The sequence below is a fragment of the Macaca mulatta genome, chromosome 4, assembly GCF_049350105.2.
Source record: "Macaca mulatta isolate MMU2019108-1 chromosome 4, T2T-MMU8v2.0, whole genome shotgun sequence".
Taxonomy (NCBI): domain Eukaryota; kingdom Metazoa; phylum Chordata; class Mammalia; order Primates; family Cercopithecidae; genus Macaca; species Macaca mulatta.
In genome coordinates, this window is record NC_133409.1 from 106,294,678 (window position 1) to 106,318,261 (window position 23,584).

The window sequence follows — 23,584 nt, forward strand, 5'->3', positions numbered from 1 at the left end:
GGAATTCAGGGGGTCTCTGTTGGACTTTCATTTAAAAGGACCTCCATTCTGAATCACTGGAAAGTCTCTTTCTCTAAGAGAGTTTCATCTTTAATGTTTACAGCTTAAACTCCAAAGAAAACAACATATCGGCAACCTAGCATATTTCATACAATGGTATATGTTTATACCTTATAAGTTTCCCAGGGACCCTGAGCTCTCTTCTTGAGGTATAAAACAGAAAGGATGGACTGATTTGATTTCTCTGTATATTCTAGCTTGTTTATTTATTTTTGCTTGATAATTCATACAAGTTAGTTGTATCTGCTAAGTGTGTTTCTGTATTTGTACTGTCATTGAAACTAGTCATGTTGATTTGTCTTTTTGAGATCACAAAGTGAGGAATGACAAAGTAATTATTAACTTTAAAAGGACTAAAAAAATTGGTCTTTTTATAGTATACATTCAACAGAAGGAATAGAAACCTGGAATAGTGAAAAGAGTGTAAGAGTATGAGAGCCTTGGAGTTAGCTCTCATTCTAGTTAAATTCTAACATTTTAATTGTGTGACTTCTTGGAGCCTCAGTTTTCTCATCTGTAAAATTAAGGTGGATTACTTTTCAGGGTTGTGACAATGAGTAATCATGCAATTTTTTTTATTTTTTATTTTTTCTTTCTTTTTTAGTCACATGAAATTGGAAATAATCATGATGTTTATAAAGCTCTTTAGACTGAACCTGCCACTCTGCCACTGTAAAGGGCCTCACCAAATGGTAGCTTAGAGTACAAGCTAAGTTGCTATTGGAAAAAGAATAGAGTGGCTCAAGTGAGAGAAAAATTTCTCTCTCTTGTAATAGACTGAAGTCGGTTGGTAGTTGACAGTTGGTAGACAGCTTTGTTTCATGGTAGTCATCCCCTGTCTTGTTGATCTTCCGTTTTGAAGAGTGTAGCCCTCTTGTGTGTGGTTGGAACTGGCTTACCACCCCTGTGGGAAAGGGCAACGAGGAAATGGAGGGCAAGCAGCATTTGGTTTTATAAATGTGATCTGAAATTGCACATGTACTTCCACTCCCCTTCCATTAGTCCTTTCTAGCTGCAAGGGAGGGTAGCAAGTGTAGTCTCCAGCTAAGCAGCTATATGTCCTGCTAAAACTCACAGGATTCTGTTGCTAAAAGGAAGAAGATGAAAATGGATACTAGACAAGTCTTTACTAATAATAGATATTTCACTTTTATTAAGAAAAATCACACCATAGGAAACAAGGAATTTTAAGTTTATAACATTTTTATTTGATTTGAATATTATAAAATATATTAATTGGAGGCTTGGACATAGTATTGTCACTGCTCATGTTACAGTTCAACAGCATCTTAGTTGATTCGCATGGTTGGCAAATAGCCATTACTGGTTAACTGAATTAATCAGATTTTTGGTGAAAATGCACAAAGCAAGGATCCTTCTAAAACTTGTCTCTTCAGAACTTTATGCACCATTTTGGCTTTACTTCAGTTATACTGGTTCTAATACGTCTTATAAATGCTTCTTTACAATTTTAATAGAAATAATCCTGTGTGGTTTTGAAGCATTTTTCAAGGAGTGGTAACTTGTGATTTACTGATTTATTAATTGAAAATCTGCATTAAGTTTTAACTTAGTTGGTAATCATGTTTAATGGATAAATCTGTATTGTTTAGTTCTCCCCCTTTTCTATAATTTGTGAACTTGCATTTTTTTTTTTAAACGTATAATAGGACTTGCAGTCTCAGAAGCAAGATGGGCATGGAGAAGCAGGGATTCTAAACCCAATTGTGGAAAGAGAGGAAAATTTTGTTAAAGGTGAAGAACTCCATGTCGTAAAACAGGAGGTTGAAAAGCTGGAGGATGGTAAGAAAAAGAATTTGTTTAAGCATGTGACAAGTCAGCATTCCTTGAGAAAGAAAGAGTGAGCGTCCTCTAATATCTTCCAACTTAAGTGTGAATTGGTTAGGTAGAACAAAGAAAGGTGGATACAGTGGTAGGGGATGGCTTATCAGGAGCTGTACACATTTGAATAATGTTATTAAGGAAAGAAAAAAATGGAACACTCCAAGTCATTTGCTATTTAGGGTTAGGGAATAAGGACGAGTTGCATTCAGAAAATTCTGATGAAGTAGAATTCAGATGCCATTTACTAAAGTTACTATACTTGTAGTGTTCTTACATATTTTAATATTTTTAATTTTTTCATTTGGAAGTAGTTTCAAAGTTAAAGTTGCGAGAGTAGCTAAAGAACTATTTGTGAGTGAGTTGTGTATCTCATGCCCATACCTTTAAATATTTCTATGTATATTTCCCCAAACTAGGATATTATCTTAGACCATATTCCAATGTAGTTTTCAACTTCAGGAAATTTAATTTTGACGCAACACATTAATCTATCATTCATATTATTTTGTCAGTTGATACAATATTGTTCTTGATAGCATTTTCTTCCTTCTGTTACAAGATCATGAATTGCATTTAGTTTTCATATCTCTTCAGTCTTCTTTAATCTGGAGATTTTTGTTACACACACACACACACACACACACATATATATATATGTACAGAGAGGGAAAAAGAGAATGTGTGTGAGAGATTAATATTTTTGATGAATATAGACCCATTTTTAAAAACAGAATGTTCTTCATTTTGGGTTTGTCTGAAGTTTTCTCTTAATTAGATTCAAGTCAATGCATCTTCTGTCAGAATATCACATAAGTCATATCTCAGGATATGACATCCAAAGGTTTCATTTATTTTTAAGTGTAGAGTCTTTACTCCATCTATCCATCCATCCCCACCGTACAGCATTATGTTAGTTGTAAAAAAATAGGCAAAGAACCTTTCTTCTCTACCAGTATCTTGAAGAACAAATTTTTTTTATAAATGAGAATCTTAAATGCAATGCATATTAAATATATTATTCTCTGTTAAATGCAATGCATATTAAATATATTATTCTCTGTTCCCAGAATATCAAGTAAAAATGAAATTTATGATATCTTTTCTCACTTGACTTATTATACCCAAATTAAATATGGTTGTTTTATAAAACTTGATAGTTTTCCTGTTTAAAAATACTGACTGTTACAAAATCCCATTAAAAAAAATTTGATTTCATACAGAATGGGAAAGAGAAGAACTTGATAAAAAGCAAAAAGAAAAGACATATTTACTGGAAAGAGAAGAAAAGCCAGAGTGGGAAGCTGGAAAGTACCAACTAGAAATATATCAAATTCAGAATATGGATAAATTGCAAAGAGAGGAAGAAGAAAGACTGAAGAGAGAAATGCTACTTGCTAAACTGAATGAAATTGACAGAGAACTCCAAGATTCTCGAAATCTAAAATACCCTGTTTTGCCATTGTTACCTGATTTTGAGTCAAAACTACACTCCCCAGAGAGAAGCCCCAAAACATACAGGTTGTCTGAATCCTCAGAGAGGTTATTTAATGGGCATCATTTGCAAGACATCGATTTCTCACCTCCAAAACGAGAAGGTCAAAATTCAGGAAATGTTAGAAGTCCAGCCTCCCCTAATGAGTTTGCATTTGGTAGCTATGTGCCTTCATTTGCAAAAACATCAGAGAGGTCAAATCCATTTAGTCAAAAAAGTAGTTTTTTGGATTTCCAAAGAAACAGTATGGAAAAACTTAGTAAAGATGGTGTAGATTTAATTACAAGAAAAGAGAAAAAAGCTAATTTGATGGAACAGTTATTTGGTGCCAGTGGTAGCAGCACCATTTCCTCCAAAAGCAGTGACCCAAATTCTGTGGCTTCCGGTAAAGGAGACATTGACCCTGTAAATTTTCTCCCTGGGGATAAAGGCAGCAGAGATCGAGAACATGATGAAGATGAAGACTTTTTCCTCAATGAAGGAAGAAGTTTTAATCCAAATAGACACCGATTAAAACATGCAGATGATAAACCAGCAGTAAAAGCAGTTGATTCTGTAGAAGATGAAATTGAAGAAGTAGCACTGAGATGACTGACTGGAGTATACATTTTTCCTAATTGTAAATATTGAAATATTTTAATACAGTGTTTATTATAAACATTTACACTTTTTAATGCTACAACGTCCTTATTAAGGAATGATTTTTAGTAGCTAAATACAATGCAGTTAAAAAGAAGTAGATCATACATACACCACATAGATAGTTTGCCAAGAATGAAGGAGGCTTTTTTGAATGAAACCAAAAATAAAAATGTATCTTGAAAAATGAAATAGATTTTAACTCTTCAACCAGTGCTATGGCAAGTTTAACTGCACTGGAGGTGGTATTCCTTTTCTACTTTTATCCCTATTTATGTATTTTTGATCATATTCTCATTGAGCTAAATACAGTCTTCCCACTAATTGTTGAATGAAAATTAAGGGTGAAAGTCTGTGTTGGGAAGTGTAGCTCCAGATGGTGGAGAACGAGTGCTTCTTAGGAGCCCTTCCCTTTATGGATAGGGCCAGGGGTCCCTATCTTACATGGCAATGCTGAGCTACTCTTGAATGATAGCAGTCACAACACTGGGATTTCCCATTCCTCTGAAAGTACCCACAGCTAAACACTACTCATTTCCCAATTTCAGTATTTACTGAAATCACTTACCTACAATTCTGTTAGAATATTACATTGAGTTCAGAAGACATTTCTCTGTTTGCAAGGACAGTTGCTGTCTGTCATAGCCCCCAGAAGCTTGGATACAGTGTAATTCCTCTCCTTGTTCTCCTACATTCTTTGTATCTCAGTGACTGGGTGTAAGATTTCATGCCAAATGCAAGGAATAGTAGAAATACATACCAACTACAAAGAATAGAAGAAACTTTATCCCAATATATTACAGAAAGATCTTCAGTTCAATTATATTTCCAGAGTAATGTAATTTGGAAATGTTAATGCTTTTAAGATTTGAACTTGTCCTCAAACCAAGGAAACAACAATAGTGTAATACTATTGGACTTACAGGACTAGTTTTAAAGTAACTTTGTAGAGAAGATTTTTAGACATAGGACTTCTGCCTTGCTGACTAGAGTGGATAGTTTTCTGTTTAAACGCATTGGTCTTTTGGCTGTTTGTAATTCACTTTGGCTTATAGAGAAGTTGATGAGCTTGGATCATGCTGGGTATGATTGGTCTTTAAAAAGCAGTAATATACCACCAACCAAGGAGAAAACACTGTTAAAATGAAGAGTGGTGGAAATAGTGTGTTGGGAAGAATAAAAAATTTAGATTGGCACTTATTCTAAAGTCAGCTGTTTTTTTCAAGAATTTACTAGCGTTTGCTCGTAGTATGATTTCTGATGCCAGACATACATACTGATGAGGGGAAGGCATTACTGTGTTAATTCTGAGTTCTTATAAATGCATATTATTGAATTTCGTTGCATGACTATTTATGAAGACTTACCTGGTTAGGTCTCCAATTAATAGATGTACCACCTATCATCTTCTAAATTGTGTTCCTTTCATTTATTGGGAACAGAATATCTCAAAAGTGCTATACTATATTAAAAAGTTTTCTTAATAGATTTGTACATCTGATATGTGTAACCATTTACTATAATATGTTGCAAATCATTCTAATATATGTAAAACAATATTATTTGTAATGCAGTTCTTGGTAAAATATTATGTAATGTTAATTTTGTTCCTAGCTGCTAATTTTTCTGCCAAAAGTATTCTAATTTTTAGTTTGTTTTAAAGGCTTTTAAAACTTTTTAGCTAAGTTTTTTATTCAGGTCATTTAACCTAATTTTTTGCTTTTTTTCTACCTGATGATCTCTTTAACCAGATGCAAGAAGACAGAATTATTAAAATTAAACCTAAAGTTAAGTTATAGATGTAAAGGCATTATGATATTAAGCATTAAAATTGGAAATTAAAATGTACAAAACAGGGTTTTCTTTATGAACAAACCTTAGAGGGTAAATTGTTTTTTTCTAAATGTCATTAAATTTATTTGTACTCAGAACTCTTACTAATAAAAATTAAAAATGTACTATGACTCTTTATTTGAGTGATATCTGAAGTTACTTAGAAAATATGTAATGGAAACAGGACCTGCAGGGTTAATTTTTGTTTCATTATACACCTTTTTTTATGTTCAGTATTTTTAGTTGAAGTAGATGAATCTGCTCTAGATCAGGTTAGACAGTATGCTAGTCTTATCAGATAATTATAGTTTTAATTAATCCTTTCACCGTTAATGGCTATCATAATGGCATATATTGCTCATATTTTTTTTTTTACAAAAGGTGAGGGTAAAGAGGATTAAATTGAATTGTGAAATAAACACAAATTCATTCCATGGCTGACTTGCAATTTTTCTGATCATCCTCTTCCGCCTCATTTTCCAAGATACTCGACTTCTGGTATCCCTGACTAATTGTTAGTTGGATAGAGCATGTAAATCTCCCTGATTGAAAATGGGAAGGGAAATTTGTATTATGGGATAGTATGGATTTTTTTAGAATTAAAGAAGTTACCATAAATTGTGACGAATCTGCCTTAAAAAGTTTTTCCCCTTCTACACAAAACTTTCCTCTTTTATGTTAAAGTCTCCTTTTATATCACTTGAAATTGCTCTCCTTTTATTTAGGAGTTTTTTGTTCGTTTGTTTTTTGGGTTTTTTTTTTTTTTTTTTTTTTTTTTTGAGACAGTCTCACTCTGTTGCCCAGGCCGGAGTGCAGTGGCACAATCTTGGCTCACTACAACCTCTGCCTCCCAGGTTCAAGCGAGTCTATTTAGGGGTATTTTAAAAAATTAACCACTAGTGCTTCCTGGATGCCCTAGACTGTGTTAGATGGCAGGAGAGCGTAGAGAGTAAACCAGACAGGCCCCTGTCTTCACAAAGTGGATGAAGGGCACAGTGAGCCAGACTGCACGAGTTTCCATCCCTGCTCTCCCACTGTTCCCTGTGTGTCCTTGGACTACAGCTTGCTCAGTTGTTACTGGTCTTTAATTGTACTACTTATGGTGGTTATGAGTAAATGAAATACTTAGGTTTATGCTTGGCAGGTGCCTGGCACATTATAAGCACTCAGTAAATATTAGCTGTTATTACCATGACTTACTATGAGTTTCTTGTAGGGAAAAAAAATGAACAAATATAATACAGGTATGAATGTGTAATACATTAATGCTATACTCTGAATAGACATAAGCAGAAAAAGCTTTTAAACCTCCAAATTATCATAAAACTTCTGTACTAAATATATTATGTCTTTTTTATCTGCACTTAAAACTCTCCTTCCTTTATTCAGTATTAAATTTGGGAGGGGAACAACACACACTGGGGCCTGTTGAGGGGTCAGGGATGAGGGGAGGGAGCTTAGAGGATAAGTCAGCAGGTGCAGCAAACCACCATGACACACATACCTATGTAACAAACCTACACATTCTCTACATGTATCCTGGAACTTAAAGTAAAAATAAATAAATAAAAATAATAAAAAAATTTGCAGTAAGATTGATGAGTTTCTTTCCTAACCCACAGAAGAGTGAAAAAACTAAACTTTGAAAGGATTTTCTAAAGACAGGTTCAGTGACATAAGGAGAGGTGAGAGTTAACAGCTTCACAGCAAACAAAATCCAGAAACTTTCAAACCCACAGAACTTTTGGGTTGCATAAATTCATACCTCAGCTGTCCCTTAATCTCTGTGCGTATCCTTGGATAAGTTACAAAACCTCTCTGCACCTTTGTTTTCTTCTTTATAAAACAGGGCTAATTAGAGTGCCTACCTCATAGTAATCTAACCTAATTAACTCGAAATTAATACAGGAAAAACTGCTTAGAACCAGAAGCACTTGAACGTTAGCTGCTATTGTTGTTTTGGAAAGACAGTAATTGCGGAGAGCAATTATTTTTGCTGAATGCCAGCCATGGCAGTTGGCGTTTTTTATGTGCTTTATTCCTCACAAAGTTTTTCCAAATAAGTACTGTTAGTCCCATTTTCAGTTACAGCTAATAGATTGTGATATATGTTATAGGTTGCCCATGAGATTACACAGGTAGTAGATTACATTCAGTAGCCTCAATATGAGAACTCTAAATAAATATTTTAGAAAGAGTTTTGTTTTAGTACTTTTTATTTTTATTTTTATTTTTTTTTGAGATGAAGTCTCACTCTTGTCCCCCAGGCTGGCATGCGGTGGCACAATCTTGGCTCGCTGCAACCTCCACCTCCCGGGTTCAAGCGATTCTCCTGCCTCAGCCTCCTGAGTAGCTGGGATCACAGGCACCTGCCACCATACCCAGCTAATTTATTTTGTATTTTTAGTAGAGACGGGGTTTCACCATGTTGGCCAGTCTGGTCTCCATCTCCTGACCTCAGGTGATCCGCCCACCTTAGCCTCCTAAAGTGCTGGAATTACAGGTGTGAGCCACCACACCCGGCCTAGTACTCTTTAAGTGGTGACAGAAACCCAAATCAAACTAGCTTAAGCAAAATAAGGAAATTACTTTTGTCTCAAATCCAGAAAGCTTAATAAAGTGTGGTTGGATCTCTAGGTTCGAATAATAGTACTTACTCTGTCCACTCCTTGGTCTCATTTTCAGAGAAACTTTACATTTGATAATGTTTCAGTTGTTACAGTTGGTAGCCTTGAAGCCACATCATTCCTTCATCTGGCATGCCCCTTTTCCCACCCCCCACAAAAAGAAAGTCTAGTCTGGCAGAAGTCTCTTTGGCCCGAGGAATGCTGTGTGCCCGGCATTAAGGTTGGTGGTCTTGTGCAGGGAAAGGATGGATCCCTACTCTTACCCACTTCATGAAATGAACAGGATTTTTGTGGAATGGAGGAGGCATGGTTCCCCTGATGAAGGAATTTTTGACATAAAATATTCTTTTTTTAATTAAAAATTTTAATCAAAAAATAATATGGAATAAAAATAATAGGGAATAAACATTAAAAGTTAGTTACTTGTTCAGCACTCCTTATTCTACCAGGAATGAGGCATTTTTCTAACAAGATATGATGGGGTTGCACTGTGAAGTTTATTGATTATTAAAGGGTGAATGATGTATCAGCAGGAGGTAAGATGGATATGATATCTACATTTTAGAATTCATAGAAAAGACTTAGAGACCCAAATATGTATTTTCCATACTAAATGCTACATTTTTGAAATACATATTTATATATAAGCGATTATATTCTATCTACCTCAATCTAAGACAAAATAAAAATTAGAACTCAGCAATCAGAGTAGAATAGTAAAAACACTGACTTTGGAGTCAGAAGTTGGGTTGGAGTGCTTGCCATTTGCTAATTACAACTTTTGTCAAATAATTAACTTTTCTTAACATCTTCCAGAAGTGAAATAGAGGTGATCCTATCTTACAAGGTTATTGTGAAGATTAAATGACGTCGTGTATTTTTTTTTTTTTTTTTTTTTTGAGACGGAGTCTCGCTCTGTTGCCCAGGCTGGAGTGCAGTGGCCGGATCTCAGCTCACTGCAAGCTCCGCCTCCCGAGTTCACGCCATTCTCCTGCCTCAGCCTCCCGAGTAGCTGGGACTACAGGCGCCCGCCACCTCGCCCGGCTATTTTTCCGTATTTTTTATTAGAGACGGGGTTTCACCGTGTTAGCCAGGATGGTCTCGATCTGCTAACCTCGTGAGCCACCCGTCTCAGCCTCCCAAAATGCTGGGATTACAGGCTTGAGCCACCGCGCCCGGCTGACGTCGTGTATTTTTGAGAGAAGAGAATAAGTAACATGATGAAGCATGTCAGTAGAGGGAGAGCATTATCTATTTAAGCATTAACTTCTGTATCAACACCCAAAACTTTTTTTAAAAACAACAGAAGCTTGTCAGTATGGAATCTTAAAAACTGCACTTGGTATCTTACCTCATAATCTGCTGTCTTTGATCGAAGTGGGACTCTTCTTTACAGACCCATACAGAGGTATTCCATAGAGATGCTTTGATGCTTTTGTGGACAAGCAGCCTGTGGCAGATGCAGTTTTACACACATAGTTTTACTTCACCAGCGATTTCCATGGAGGGTAATAGATACAAATCAGGAGCCCAGACTGTGGTCTGAAGACAGAGCATTAGAATTCAGGCTGGTCTCCCTGCCAGTAGAACTACAGGGATTCCTTAACTACCATGGCCAAAGGTGACTGTCTTTCTTCTCTCTTTAACTGACCTGAATACCAACTTTCACATTTCTGGTTCCAGTTGGTACTGATCCTGGTTATGTATACTTTTTGTGCAGTCTATAACAGGACATTATAGATGTCAGATTTTTTTTTTTTTTACCTTGATATAAGGAACCCAAGAGTTTTTTATATAGGCAATCGCTGCTACTGAAAACTACACCTAGAAAAAAAGGTTTATTTAAGGCTTTGTTTTGTTCTATAAGAACTTCCCCCCGAGTCTTAAATTTAGCCTCAATATTTGCTCCTAATCTCTGTGATACCTGTAATATTTACTCTCCTAAGTACTTACAGTGGAACTCCAACTAATCACGACAAACCTTCATACTCTTTATCTAAAATAATTTTCAGTAGAAAAATAGGATCAGTACAAACAAAGAACATAGGCCAGGAAAATCTATTAGTGTTAATACTTTACACATTATGACCAGGGTCTAGAATATAGAAAAATGGGACCCGTATTTCTGAAGTCTAGTTTTATAATGAATATCATGCACTCCTTTATCCTAAGGCAGAAAATTGTGGTGTTTCCCTGGACGGGAGCTAATGTTTTTCTCTTGAAGAACAGATTCAACATCATTTAAATAAATTTACTTTATACTTTTGGCAATAGCTCTCAAAGTATGACTTCCAGAGCTGCAGCAATGTCCTCTGGGAACTTGGTAGAAATGTCAGTTCTTGCCAGGTGCGGTGGCTCACGTCTGCAATCCCAGCACTTTGGGAGGCCAAGGCGGTTGGATCACCTGAGATCAGGAGTTCGCAACTAGCCTGGCCAATATGGTGAAACCCCATCTCTACTAAAAATAGTAGTGGCGTGGCGACGGGCGCCTATAATCCCAGCTACTCGGGAGGCTGAGACAGGAGAATCACTTGAACCCAGGAGGTGGAGGCTACAGCGAGCCAAGATCGCTGCCATTGCTCTCCAGCCTAGGCTACAAGAGCAAAACTCTGTCTCAAAAAAGGAAAAAATAAAGAAAATAAATGTCATTTCTCTGGCTATATTCCAGACCTACTATATAAGAAACTCTGTGGGTAGGGGCCAGCAATCAGTATTTGAACAAGCCCCCTAGGTGATCCTGATGCAGCTCATTTGAGAACCACTATTCTAAAGTACTACTCGTTGGGGTGAGTAGGTGTTCCTTTATGTACAGAAATGGCTACCCTGGAAGGTTCTTCTATATTTAAATCTAGCACTTAGGGCTTGTGATCACAATGAGCAGGTGCAGTATATGGACTCATCTTTGCCTCCTCACACTGCACACTGTCTAGACTGGAGAGAAGCCACTGTCTTTTTTATTTTGTGACTGAACCAGATGTGATCTGTAACTGTCTGTTCTGCGTGGTTAACATGTCAGAAAATTTGAACTAGTCACGAAGGAGGAATTCTATTGGAACAATGAGCACCAAACAGATTGGGTAGTTCATGTAGCATTCCTCCATTATAACCTATGATTCCCAAACTTTCAGAAAAAGCTTCAAAACATTATTCTTATAGCATTCCCTCAAGAAGAGCAAATCAATGTGATTTAAATTTGACGTTCTTTGTGAACATTCATTTTTTAATGCAACAAGTTTAAGTGTTCAGGTTTTTGAAAGTTTGAGAAAAGTATGTGTGAGTGTGTGTGTGTACTTCATGGTCCAGTCAAGTAGTTTCTATGCTTGAGCTTTAAAAAATATTAAAATTATCTAAATTAAATTAGCCAATATACAGGGAGTATTTCAAAAAAAGAAAAATGAAACAGAATTAAGTATTCCTGCTTCTCATGTATCCATTCCTCAGTGTATGTGAAGACAAAGGTATATAAACAAAAATTCCTACATACATCTAGAGGAAGTGTTTATTTACTAACACAGTCAATCATGTTTGGATTTTGTTTGCTATATAAAGTCTTCATATGTCTTTCTTTGGCTTTTTAAATTTTTTTTGTCTTACAAAAACAAAACCCACCTCGTCTAGAACAGACCTGTTTCTGTGTAATGTGTTTATATGGTGCCAAGTACCAGGCCATATAAAATATTGATATTGATGATGGAGTGGGGGAGGGCTAGGGATGAAAATACATCTATTTCCAAATGTAGAAGAGAGAAGCATATTTCTCCAAGGCTCAGGTGCCATAAAATGCATCTCCACTAGGAAATGTACAGTCTGACAGGCCAGTGAAAATATAGTGGCATTGCAAGTTTTGAATGTATCCGTAAAAGTGTGATTACCCCAGTGTAATTTTGGCTCTGGGACTAGCAATCTCTTAGAGTAATGAATGTATTGGTTTTGACACCCCCACTGGAGTCGTAACTTCATCAATTTCCTTGTTACTCTGTTTATTGATAAACATGCTCCAGAGTAAAGAGTTCTCATTTAGTTATGAAATTTTTCTCTTCGTACCCTTCACCAGTATTTCTCATTTTCAGCTGTAGCTTAATTTCTGTTTCTAAGTGTCTTTTTGATTAACTGCAAAGTTTGATGGAGTCCAGCAGCATTAATTAAATCAGTGTACATTGTCAGTTAGGTATTTTTTCCTAGCTGCTGAGAGGTTGCTAGGATATTCTCTTAAAGATACAACTCTCTTGATTAACTGCAAGACCCAGATTGCCCAAATAACATTTTTATTAATTCATAAAAATACAGGTGAGGATTGCATTTAAATTTGTAGCAAGGTAAGTGCTATATATCTCCGGATGCTTTTAGTATTGCAGAAATGTGTTTAGGTATACTTATAAACAATGTGTTTTGAATAACAATCAGGAGATGGAGAATTAGTCATTTTTATTTTAGGGAGAGTATTTCTTTGTGTTGCTCAATGTATATGAATTTGAAGCTGAAAAAGTTCTGAATTTTATGTCACCATTGGCAAATACATCTCAATTGTATCTATAGCTCTGCAGAAATCCTATTGTGATTATCATGATTATTATTTATTGGTATAATTGATTTCAAAATTTTATATAAATTGGAACCATTGTCCCTGGTTGATTTAGTAAAATAAAATCAAGAAGCGTATGAAGAAAAAGAGACATTCACCTATAATAGTTTGATGTGATATGGGTAGTTGTTTCAGAGGTTAAGGACTAGCAAATGGCTTTATCTGGGTGACATTTTTTCTAGCAATTGTTTTATGGCTAAAAAGTATGAAAATAACTATGCCTGATTCTACTGCCCATCTTGCAGTTGTACATTAATTCATTCATTATTAAGCATTTATGGAGCTCCTATTATATAATGCAATTTACTAGAAATCATAAGAGGATTTTTAGATGGCAATATGACATGAGATTTTCATTTTGAAACAGGCACTTCTATACTGATGTGGAAGATTAAACAGTTTAGGAATTGCAGATAAGAAATAATGAAAAAGTCAGTGGACATATACTATATAGAAGAATGATGGAGTTATTTATGAGAGAGAATTGATACCACTTGGTAATCAATTGAATGTGGGAGAGAGGGAGAGAAGAAGCCCCCAGTAACTGAGGAGATGACAGGGACACTGACTGAAATGGAAACTACAAGAAAAACAGATTTTGAACGTAGGAGTTGATGAGTAGCTCCGTTTTAAACATGTTGAATTTGTTGTGGGATATCCATGGACATGCCTAGCAAACAGAAAGATCTACACCAAAGATCTTAATCATACATATGTGGAATTTTTAGCCATGTGTGTGCACAAGGTTACCCAGTGTGTAAAAAGCATGAATACAAACAATAATAACAAAGAAATGATCATGTCAAACAGCTTCAACTTTGGAAATGGTTTTCCTAAAGCTCATTTCTCCCTGTTAATTCTGAGTTTCATAAATATCTGAATTGTACAGTTCATTAAGTTCCTGGCCCTTCGTCATTCTCCTCTCTCTGCAAATCCTTCAAGATAAAAAATGTTTTCTTTAACAGGGGAGGCAATCAGTTTTTAAACATTTTTAGGAAAATGAGGAATTTTTTTATTCTCAAAAGGCTTTGATCCTTGTTTGCCTCTGCCAAACTTGCCAAAGGGTATTAAAGACATTTTAAATTGTTTTTTCTATTTGTGCAAAAGAGACAAGCTGATAGAAGAAATAGACAATACAGATAAACAAAAGAACAAAAAATTAACCTAAAGTTCAACCAACTCATCCAAATGCCATTTTTGGTGTGTGTTTGTGTCTGTGTATGTATGTGTACACTTCTGGACTTTGTATCTTGTTCTAATTAGCCTCCTTTTTCTTGTCAGCACCACATATCTTACGTTCTTTTTAAAAATCAAACGTATGTTCTTTTTAAAAATCAAACATTTTGGCTAGGTAATACACTCCATGATTCAGAAATCAAAATGATATGAAAAGGTATACAATACATTCTTGTTCCTTTTCCTGTCCTTAATCTAACTAGTTACAAATGTACATAAATATAAAAAAAAAAAACTATTTTCTCTGGTTTCTTGAGAACCAGTGACATTTCCAAAATTTGTGCAAATACAATATGAATTATGATTCTTTCCATCTTGTAAATATGGCATATTTTATATACTCTTGTGTACATTGATTTATTTTTTATTCATTATATTTCTTATTGTGATGGTTAGTCTATATGCCAACTTGACTAGCTGTAGTACCCAGTTATTTAATCAAGCCCTAGTGCAGAGGAGAATGCCTTGTGAAGATGGAGGCAGACTGGAGTGATGTCTACAAGCCAAGGAACACCAAGAATTGCCAGCAACCACAGGAAGCTCAGAGAGAAGCATCTTTCCTAGGGCCTTTCAACGAAATACGGCCCTGCCAACACCTTGATTTCAGACTTCTAGTCTCCAGAACTGTAAGAGAATATTCTAATTTCTGTTGTTTTAAAGCTATCCAGTTTGTGGTAATTTGTTACAGTAGCCTTAGGAGAGTAATACAGTGATCTTTTCATATCATTACATAAAAAGCCTCTTCACTTTTAAGAGATAGCTTCATACTAATCAATTTTTATGGATATACCAACATTAATTTACCAGTCTTCCTGTGATAGGTATTTGGGTTGCTTCCAGTCTTCGCTATTACAGATAATGCTTCATTAAATGACATTGTACATTAGTTTTACATGTGTGTAAGTATAGCTGTAGGAGAAATTTCCAGAAATGGAATTGATGGATCAGAAGGTATATCATTTGTTAGTTTAACAGACACTACAATATTATCCACCATGGTTTTAACCAATTTACACACTCATCTGTATAAGTACCTTTTATGCCCTTTTGATAGATAGCTCAATATTTGTAAGGAAATTTGCATTTCCCTTAATTGGAGATTGCATTTAAGAGTCATACAATTCTGAACTACCTATTCATATTCTTTCCCCATTTTACCATTAGATTATTGTTCTTTATCTCTAAGATTGAGTTATATGTTGATATATTAGTCAATTACTTGTGATGTGACTTAAAAACTTTTCTTCCAAATCATCTCTTATCTTTTGATTTTGCTTATTGTATTTTTTCTTTTTACTGTGCTTACGTTTTTATTTTATGTAAAATTTATCAGTCATTTATTTTTAATAATTCTAGGGTTATAAAAGGATTCTCTAATTTTTATCTAACATTCTAAGTTTTATTTTCTATAGAGTTTATACATATATATATACTGTGAGATACAACTTTAATTTTTTCCAAGTAGCAATCCACCTAGTCTGATACCATTTGTTAAAAAGCCTATCTTTTGAGTTTGATTAGAAATTACACCTTTATTATATACTAAATTATTTTAGGTATTTGGATCTATTTCTGGAATTTTTATTCTGTTCCACTGGCTGCCTGTTTATTCATATGCCACTATCACCCTATTTTAATGTTTGAAACTGTAAAATATATTTTAATATTTAGTGACACTAGACTCTCCAACCTGTTACTCATCTCAAGTTTTTCAGAGTTTTCCTTTATGTATACATTTTGCCTATAAACTTTAGTATCATTTTGTTTAGCTTTTTAAAATAACATTTTGGTGCTTTCATTTAAATATTAAATCAATGCTTTTATAATGTTTGGCCTACTTCAGTAATGTTTTAAAGCTGTGTTGTAGTTATTCTTTTTGTATAGGTCTTACACATTTCTTGTGATTCTGTCAATTTTTAATGCTTTGTGTTGCCATTGTTAATGTGGTCTTTCATATCTTATTAGTATTTGTATATGTAAAAGCTATTTTTTGAGTTTTCCAGGTACATAATAGTTTTAAGTCCTCATTTCCATTTTAAAGCTCTCTAATTCCTTTCTCTTGGCTAATTGCATTGGCTTCTTCCTCCAGCACAGTATTGTATAATAATGGTGATGGCAGTCATAATTGTCTTGTACATATTTTTTAGTTGGTTTGCTTTCTCCTCTTTTCCCTTTAAGCATGATGCTGACTTTTGGGCTGAGATAGATTTATTATGTTAGGCAAATATACATCTTTTCCCATTTTACTTGAGTATTTATAATAAAAAATGGCTGTTTAGTTGTTTTTCATATACTTTTTTGGTGGCCATAGAGAGACAATGATTGTCTCAGTGTAACGTGGTGAATTATGTTAGTAGAATGTATTTCTGTTTCTCCTTGTAATTTCTGTAATGGTTGCTTTATTCAATATGCAGGAGTATTATTTGATGCATAAAAGATTCATAATTATATCCTCACTGTAAATTGCGCCCTTTGGCTTTAAGAAAGTCCTTATTTTTGTAGATTATTGCTTGCTTTTTGGTCTGAATTCTACCTTTTTTGATATTAAGATCTTGATTCTATTTTTATTTTAAGGGATGCCTGCCTAGTATTTATTTTTAACCTTTCTGGATCATTTTCTTTTAGGTGTGTAACTTGTGTAAAACACAAAGTTGGATGGTTTTGTGATCTAGTCTGAAAATCTTTTTTTCAATGTGTAAGTTAAGTAACTTGACATTTATTGATATTCAGATACGTTTGATCTTTATTCTGTTGTATTATTTTATGTACTCTGCTTTAGCAGTTCTTAAAATATCTTTCACTATATGATTTATCTTTTGTGTGTGTGTGTATTTTTTTCTGATATTAAGAAAAGTCTGTCGGTTTTTTTCTAGTGCCTAATACCCTTGATCTTCTATTACTTTGGGCAGTATCTGTAAGTTGCATATTCGGCATTGTTGAAAATAAGCATGTTTCTTTTGCATGACTCCTTCTCTTCAACAATAGATTTTAGATGATAATATAATATTATCTTTCTTATTTGTTATACTGTTAAGTATTTTTATATTTCTACTACTTGGTTTGTCAGCTTTAAATGATACCTTTCAACTCTAAACTATTACAAATAAGGAAAGCAATATACTTATTTTAGCTCCTATTTTTTTTCTCCTTTTTCTTCCCAACTTTTATTAGTTTAGTAATTTTCACACCATCAAGACATGAAACATTTGCACTCTGTTCTGATACTTTATTCTGCATTTGCTTTAGTCTTTATTCTGTGGTTAAATATATTCGGTGCTTGTAGGCAATCTCATTGCAGTAACGTCTCCAGTCATCTCTCTGTTATTTGACGTTCATCTCACCACAGAGAAATTCTTGTTGCCATCTGACTGGTGAATTTGGCTCCAGATACCACCCTGATGGTTTGCTTTTCAGGACCATACTTGACTGACTTATGTTCCTGGGAAAGGGAAAGGTAAGTCTGAGACAAGAGCTTGTGTACAAGTAGTAGGCTGGGGAAGTGATCCCAGAAAGTGGGAGTGAGGGGCCAGAGAAAACAGGGAAAGGAGGGAACTCCAATATGTGTGTGCATTAATGAATTGATAAGGACATTCTGAGGATTGTACTGTATGTGTCTTGGAATTGTCTCCTCAAAAGACAAAGGGGAGAAGTATTTCTCCATTGACTCCTTCTCACACTTCCTAGTTGATAATCCATGAGTGCTGAGTATGACTAACCCTTTAGGTGAGCTGCTCTGTGCACAAAACAGTTTGCAACCTATGTGGAAATATTTGCCACAGATATAACTGGAATTAGAGATGAGACCAAGAGGATGTAAGGTGGTACACAGGAGGCATCTGATACAATTCCAGTATCTTAAACTGTGATTTTAATTAACTCTTTGACTAGATGGTTAAGATTATTTTATATTTCAGATTCATTTTAAATTTTATTTTGTCATTGTCTTGTATTGTTAATTTCTGATTTTATTTTTATAGTTAGAGAATATGGCAAGTAGAATTGTTACTTTTTGAAATTTATTGAGATTCTATTTGGAGCTTAGTATATGATCAATTTTGCAGGGTTTTTTTTTTAATGAATACACGAAAAGAATGAGAACTCTCTGTAGAATAGAAATTTCAGTTCTGCTCTTTGTCCTTTTGCTCAATTAAAGATTGAAAGAGAGCATTCATTTCCCTTTTAAAATGTTATTTTGTCAGCCAGGCATAGTGATTTACTCCTGTAATCCTAGTACTTTGGGAGGCCAAGATGGGGGGATCACTTGAAGCCTGATCAACATAGTGAGACCCTCCATCTCTATTTACAAATAAAAATGAAAATAAAATAAAATGTGATTTTGTCAATTTCTTCTTATATATTTCTTTAATGTATTTTCAATAAAGTTAATGGTCCCCATTTTGGAGGTTTGGAGGGTGTTAATTACTCACAACTCTTTCCTTTCCAGTTTATAAACTAATTGAGAAAGATACGCAAATCGGATTGGATCGGATGAAATATTAGCTTCCTTGCCTGCTACACTGAATTAGGGGACTTCTGTAATTCAGGACTGAATTTCTAGCCAAAGCAGACTTTCCACTACTTACTCACTTTATTTAGTCATAAATAAAGGTAGATGAGAAAAGGTAGTAGCCACAGAAGTTTTAAATCGTAGGGATAGGAACAACAATGTGATTGGAAGAGCACGCTCGGGAGTATATCTTGAAGTCGTGTCTGCATAGCAAGCACACTGTTTTACTGTTCACTGGATGGCTTAGGTGGGAGGGCTGAATTTTTCCAAAGCCAGGCTTTAATTTTACCATTGTATGATTCAGGGAGGTTTTCACACAGAATTCATGCTGTTTTCAGATGGGTAAGCAAGTGTGTCAATGAGAGGAGTCCGTGAATGCAGAATGATCCTTTTCTGATTTCACTGATCAAATAAGTTATCCCTGTGGAAGGAGCAAATGAGAGCTAAGGGGAGGACTTCTGGAAGTACACCTTAACACTTAACACTTATCAGGGGGAGCACTCAGAGGGAGAAAATAGTATCCCTTCCCTTTGTCATTATTGTGTAATTTTTGGCAACATAAAAGTCTCCCTTTTGCTTCAAGTAAATTCTTTTACCTTGAATTTTATTTTGATGTTGACATCAAGACCCCCTACTTCTCTTTGGTTTGCATGTCTCATATTTTTGTTCATCCCTTGATTTATTTTATGCTTTCTATATGGTTTTGTCTTTGACATATTCTTATAAAGAGCATATATTTGGATTTCTTTAAAAGCCAGCATAAATCTTTTTTGCTTGTTACACTTAGAGTTGTCACTGCTGGGTTTTAACATTAATTATCTAATATTTGAAGTTCTTGATTTTTTTTTCCTCTGTTAGGTTTTGTTTTTTCTCTCTATTGATTTAAATGTTATTAATCATAGTAGTTTTATATTACCTCATCATTAAACACTTGTTCACTCATTTATTTACTTCCTAAATTTTTCTATCTGGGTCAAGGATATCCCAAATCTGTTGACCCTTTCAGCAGAAGATATAAAAATTATCCTATTTTATTCATTCCCCCTTTCCCATTTGTTAGTTTTTGTTCAAATGTTATAGGAATGTAAATTCATATTATTATTATTATTATTATTACTTTGCACTCCCTTTCAAGAACTTGATATGCATACTAAATTTAATAACTGTATTAACAGTTACTTAGACTTTTAACTGTTGGTTTTACTGATCACTGGTTTTTCTTCTGTATCTGTCTTCACTTCGTAAATTTTGATCTTTTGTTTTTGATGTTTCAAATATTTTCTTAGTTATATTGACACTATACTTTCTCCCTCATAATTAAGCAAATTAGTATTTCCAAAATAATGACTGTCATTCTGAAATAAATTTAGGAAACACTTGGGCAAACAAAATAAAGCATGCTTCTTTATTGCAAACTTCTCAGAGTCCGTGTTACGCAATTATGGATTATAAATCTTAGGGATATGCACTTTTCCCAAATTTGATACCATGCCAATTCTTTTGGTATTAAGTATTACAGATAACTTTAATTTAGATTTTTTCTCCTTAGTAGACTCTTTGTTTACCTCGATTTTATTTCTTTATTACTGAAATGAAAATTTCAACAAAACATGTTTAGTGTAGGTCTCTTGTTTTTCCTAGTACTCTGTGCATCAGACAGTATAGTACATAAGACAGAAACCTCTAGATATTTTAAACAAAAAGGATTTAATACAGGCAGTGAGGTGCTCATGAAATTGGAAGAACTGGAGGAGCAGGCTGTACATTAGGCTTCTGGGTGTGATTCACAGAACACTGGCTGACCACCTATAGGGGAATCACTTTTCTACTATAATCAGAAGGTCACCTGACTTCAAGATGCATCATCTGGCTACAACTCAGAAAATAAAAGGCAAGAATTAGAAAGTCACTATCACCACAGTCACTGGACACCGGAGTCCAGAGTTTGGTTCCTGCTGCCCCTGCAGCAGCTGCAAACTGTATTTGCAGGTCTCCATAGTCTTGGTTGCCAGCAGAAAAATGCCCCCAAAAGGAGGAAGCTTCCAGGACCCTACATTCCAGCAATGTCATTTTTAGCTTTCCAATTTTTGATGCATATAAAAGTACGTATTCCTGATTAATACAATCTTAGGCTACCGGGATTAACTAGACTAATGGAGGCCAAATGCCACTTCCTAACTTCTAGCTTTCCCATCTCTAAAAATCCAGTTTGTTCAATCCTTTACTCATGAATCATCACCTTTTCCCTTTCCAGGAATTTTCCACAAGGATGGTGAAAACAGGTCCCAGTGAGCAGAAGAAACTAGGGCTGAAGTTTCTCTAACACAATTGATTGCCCCTGTAATGAGTAAGACTTGAGAAATATTTTTCAGGATTTGGTTTCTTTCTCTTTTTTTTTTGAAACAGAGTCTCGCTCTGTCGCCCAGGCTGGAGTGCAGTCGCACGATCTCGGCTCACTGCAAACTCCATCTCCCGGGTTCACGCCATTCTCCTGGCTCAGCCTCCTGAGTAGCTGGGACTACAGGCACCCGCCGCCATGCCCGGCTAATTTTTTGAAGTTTTAGTAGAGACAGGGTTTCACCGTGTTAGCCAGGATGGTCTCGATCTCCTGACCTCATGATCCGCCCGCCTCGGCCTCCCAAAGTGCTGGGATTACAGGCGTGAGCCACCACCCCCGGCCGGTTTCTTTCTCTTTATCAGAAGACCGAGTAAGCTATTGTTGCCGTGAATACTCTGGACCAATGCTCATTTAGGTAAACAGCCCCATTGACTATTACTTCCTTGTCTTATCTCACAAGACCTTCAAAACAGTTTCCCAGGGCTTCTGCTTTTCTGGACACCAAAATGCTGCTTAAATCTAGTAAAACAAAACTAAAATTTATGAGAATAACAGCTCCATTGTTCACAAGACACATCCTGGATGACTCCATAGTTCAATAACCACAGTGACCTGACAGAGGGTTTTCATACAGGTGACTTTCCTTTATGGATGTAGTACCCTTCAAGACCTATCTCCCAGCAACACCCTGCCCCATCCTGACATGTAACAGAAACCTATTATCCTGGCCAGTTTTCATAAACACCCCAAAGATTCTGTGGATATGTATTCTGAACATCCCATGGGAGACACTGAAAGATGTACATTTACTCCTTTTCATCACCCCTAAAAATCACAAGATTCTGTCCTTTCCAGCCTAAAATTCTTATGAAGACAGTGACCATTTTAAGATATCTCCAGAAAGACCTTAGAGAGGACAGTCGAAGGGGAAGTACTTCTGCTCTCCTCCCTTGAGTGTTTGTTATTTTATCAGATTGCCTCACTGACACATGACCCAAAGGCAAGTGTGTAAGTGACAAAAAGCAAAGAGCATTAGCTTAAAGGGTAGAAACTGAGGGTTGTTCGCTAGCAGTGTCCTCAGGTCCAATTATTTAACTCCTCTGTTAGTTTCGCTAGCAGCTGATTGGGGATTATAATAACTTGCCCTGCCTAACCATGTGGAATGCTGCCCGTGCCATTTTTGTCTGTGTCCAAGTACTGATGACCATATAGTGCAGTATATTAAGAATAGCTAACAGGAGAAGTGGAGCTGGGTTGTGGCAGTGATAAGCCACAGTTTTTCTGGGCATCAGCAGGAACACAACAGCCCCTTCCTTAGACTCAGGACTGTGGCTGATGACCAGGGCACTGAAGGCAGCTTCTCCGACACTCGCTTGTACCTAGGCTGTGTCTGTTGCCCAGGCTAGAAACGTTCTTGCTTATTCATCCAGAAGCACCTATGAGCAGCAAACTTCATCTAGAGCCATTTTTCTTGAGCAGGGCCTTGGTTCCAGAAGGGAATTCTGAAAATCCTGAGAGAACGCTGCACCTCTCTTTTCCATTACACACTGGAGACTGGGCAGTCAGACCTAAGGAATCCTATGGTTCCTGCCCAGCCAGTCACTGTGCCATGCTATGGTGGTGATAAACTCCCTACATCTTTGGCTCCTCCTTTAAATTAGCCTCTTGGCTAAAAATAATAAATTATAGGAGGAGGGATTTTGTATTACCTCCTGCCCTGGAGATTTGAAGGAATCTATGCTCTCTGGGATTTCTCTTTTCTAAGAGCCATTGGAAAACCTAAATGAACATTTAAAGCCGCTTTGAACTGTAACCTGTGAAGTTCCAAATATACTGTAGGAGGCCTGTGAGTTGATGTGATGTGGTGCTAACAGTCAGCTGCTTCCAGCAGCTCCTGCACTCCTGCTGCTCTGATGACACAACTTTTAGCTTTGGTCTTATTTTGAGGAACCTGCTAAAGATGACTCTATTTGCCTTAAATCTCAGATTACTTCAGACTAATGTGTCACATCTAATTAAGATGGTGTAGTGCTGTCACCTTGCTCTACTTACCACAGCTTCTCTGCTGAAATGTGCCATTTAACCTGGATTGTCCCAAAAGCTGGGGAACAGCTTGCTGACTGTGGTTGATGCCACAGTATCATCTTATCAGGTTTTTTATTTCCATTAACTATTAACCTAATATATCTTCAAGTGTTTTAATATTCCAATCAATAAGTAGAAAAATAGATACTGGAAAATTAATTTTCCCACATAATATGACTCATGCTCCACAAGATTTTTTTTTTTCTTGCTCTGCAATTATAGTAGCTGCTCTGCCAACCCCATGGGTTATTGTGCTGCTCAGGTGCAGTAATATATGTATAGTAATATGTCAGGGTAAGTTGTCCAATATTTTAGGGTAGGTTGTCTACAGGTGTACATG

General features: G+C 35.7%; 1 protein-coding gene and 1 long non-coding RNA gene across 5 annotated transcripts in view; one reads left to right on the forward strand and one right to left on the reverse strand.

Moving 5' to 3' along the window:
• LCA5 (lebercilin LCA5) overlaps positions 1 to 5,994 on the forward strand; it is a 53,467-nt gene extending 47,473 nt beyond the window's left edge. For 3 of the 4 annotated variants that reach the window (XM_015136780.3, XM_015136783.3, XM_015136779.3), the window contains 2 exons: positions 1,731 to 1,863; positions 3,126 to 5,994. In XM_015136780.3, the coding sequence (XP_014992266.2) occupies positions 1,731 to 1,863; positions 3,126 to 3,988 (996 nt within the window). In that variant the 3' untranslated portion in view covers positions 3,989 to 5,994. 4 annotated transcript variants of the gene reach the window in all.
• A 5,010-nt stretch (positions 5,995 to 11,004) lies between these two features.
• LOC144340327 (uncharacterized) lies at positions 11,005 to 19,775 on the reverse strand. The gene is made up of 2 exons (XR_013416314.1): positions 19,111 to 19,775; positions 11,005 to 17,753 (listed from the first exon to the last, which is right to left on the reverse strand). It is a non-coding gene; the product is annotated as an uncharacterized LOC144340327 (long non-coding RNA).
• Between the last annotated feature and the right edge of the window lie 3,809 nt (positions 19,776 to 23,584).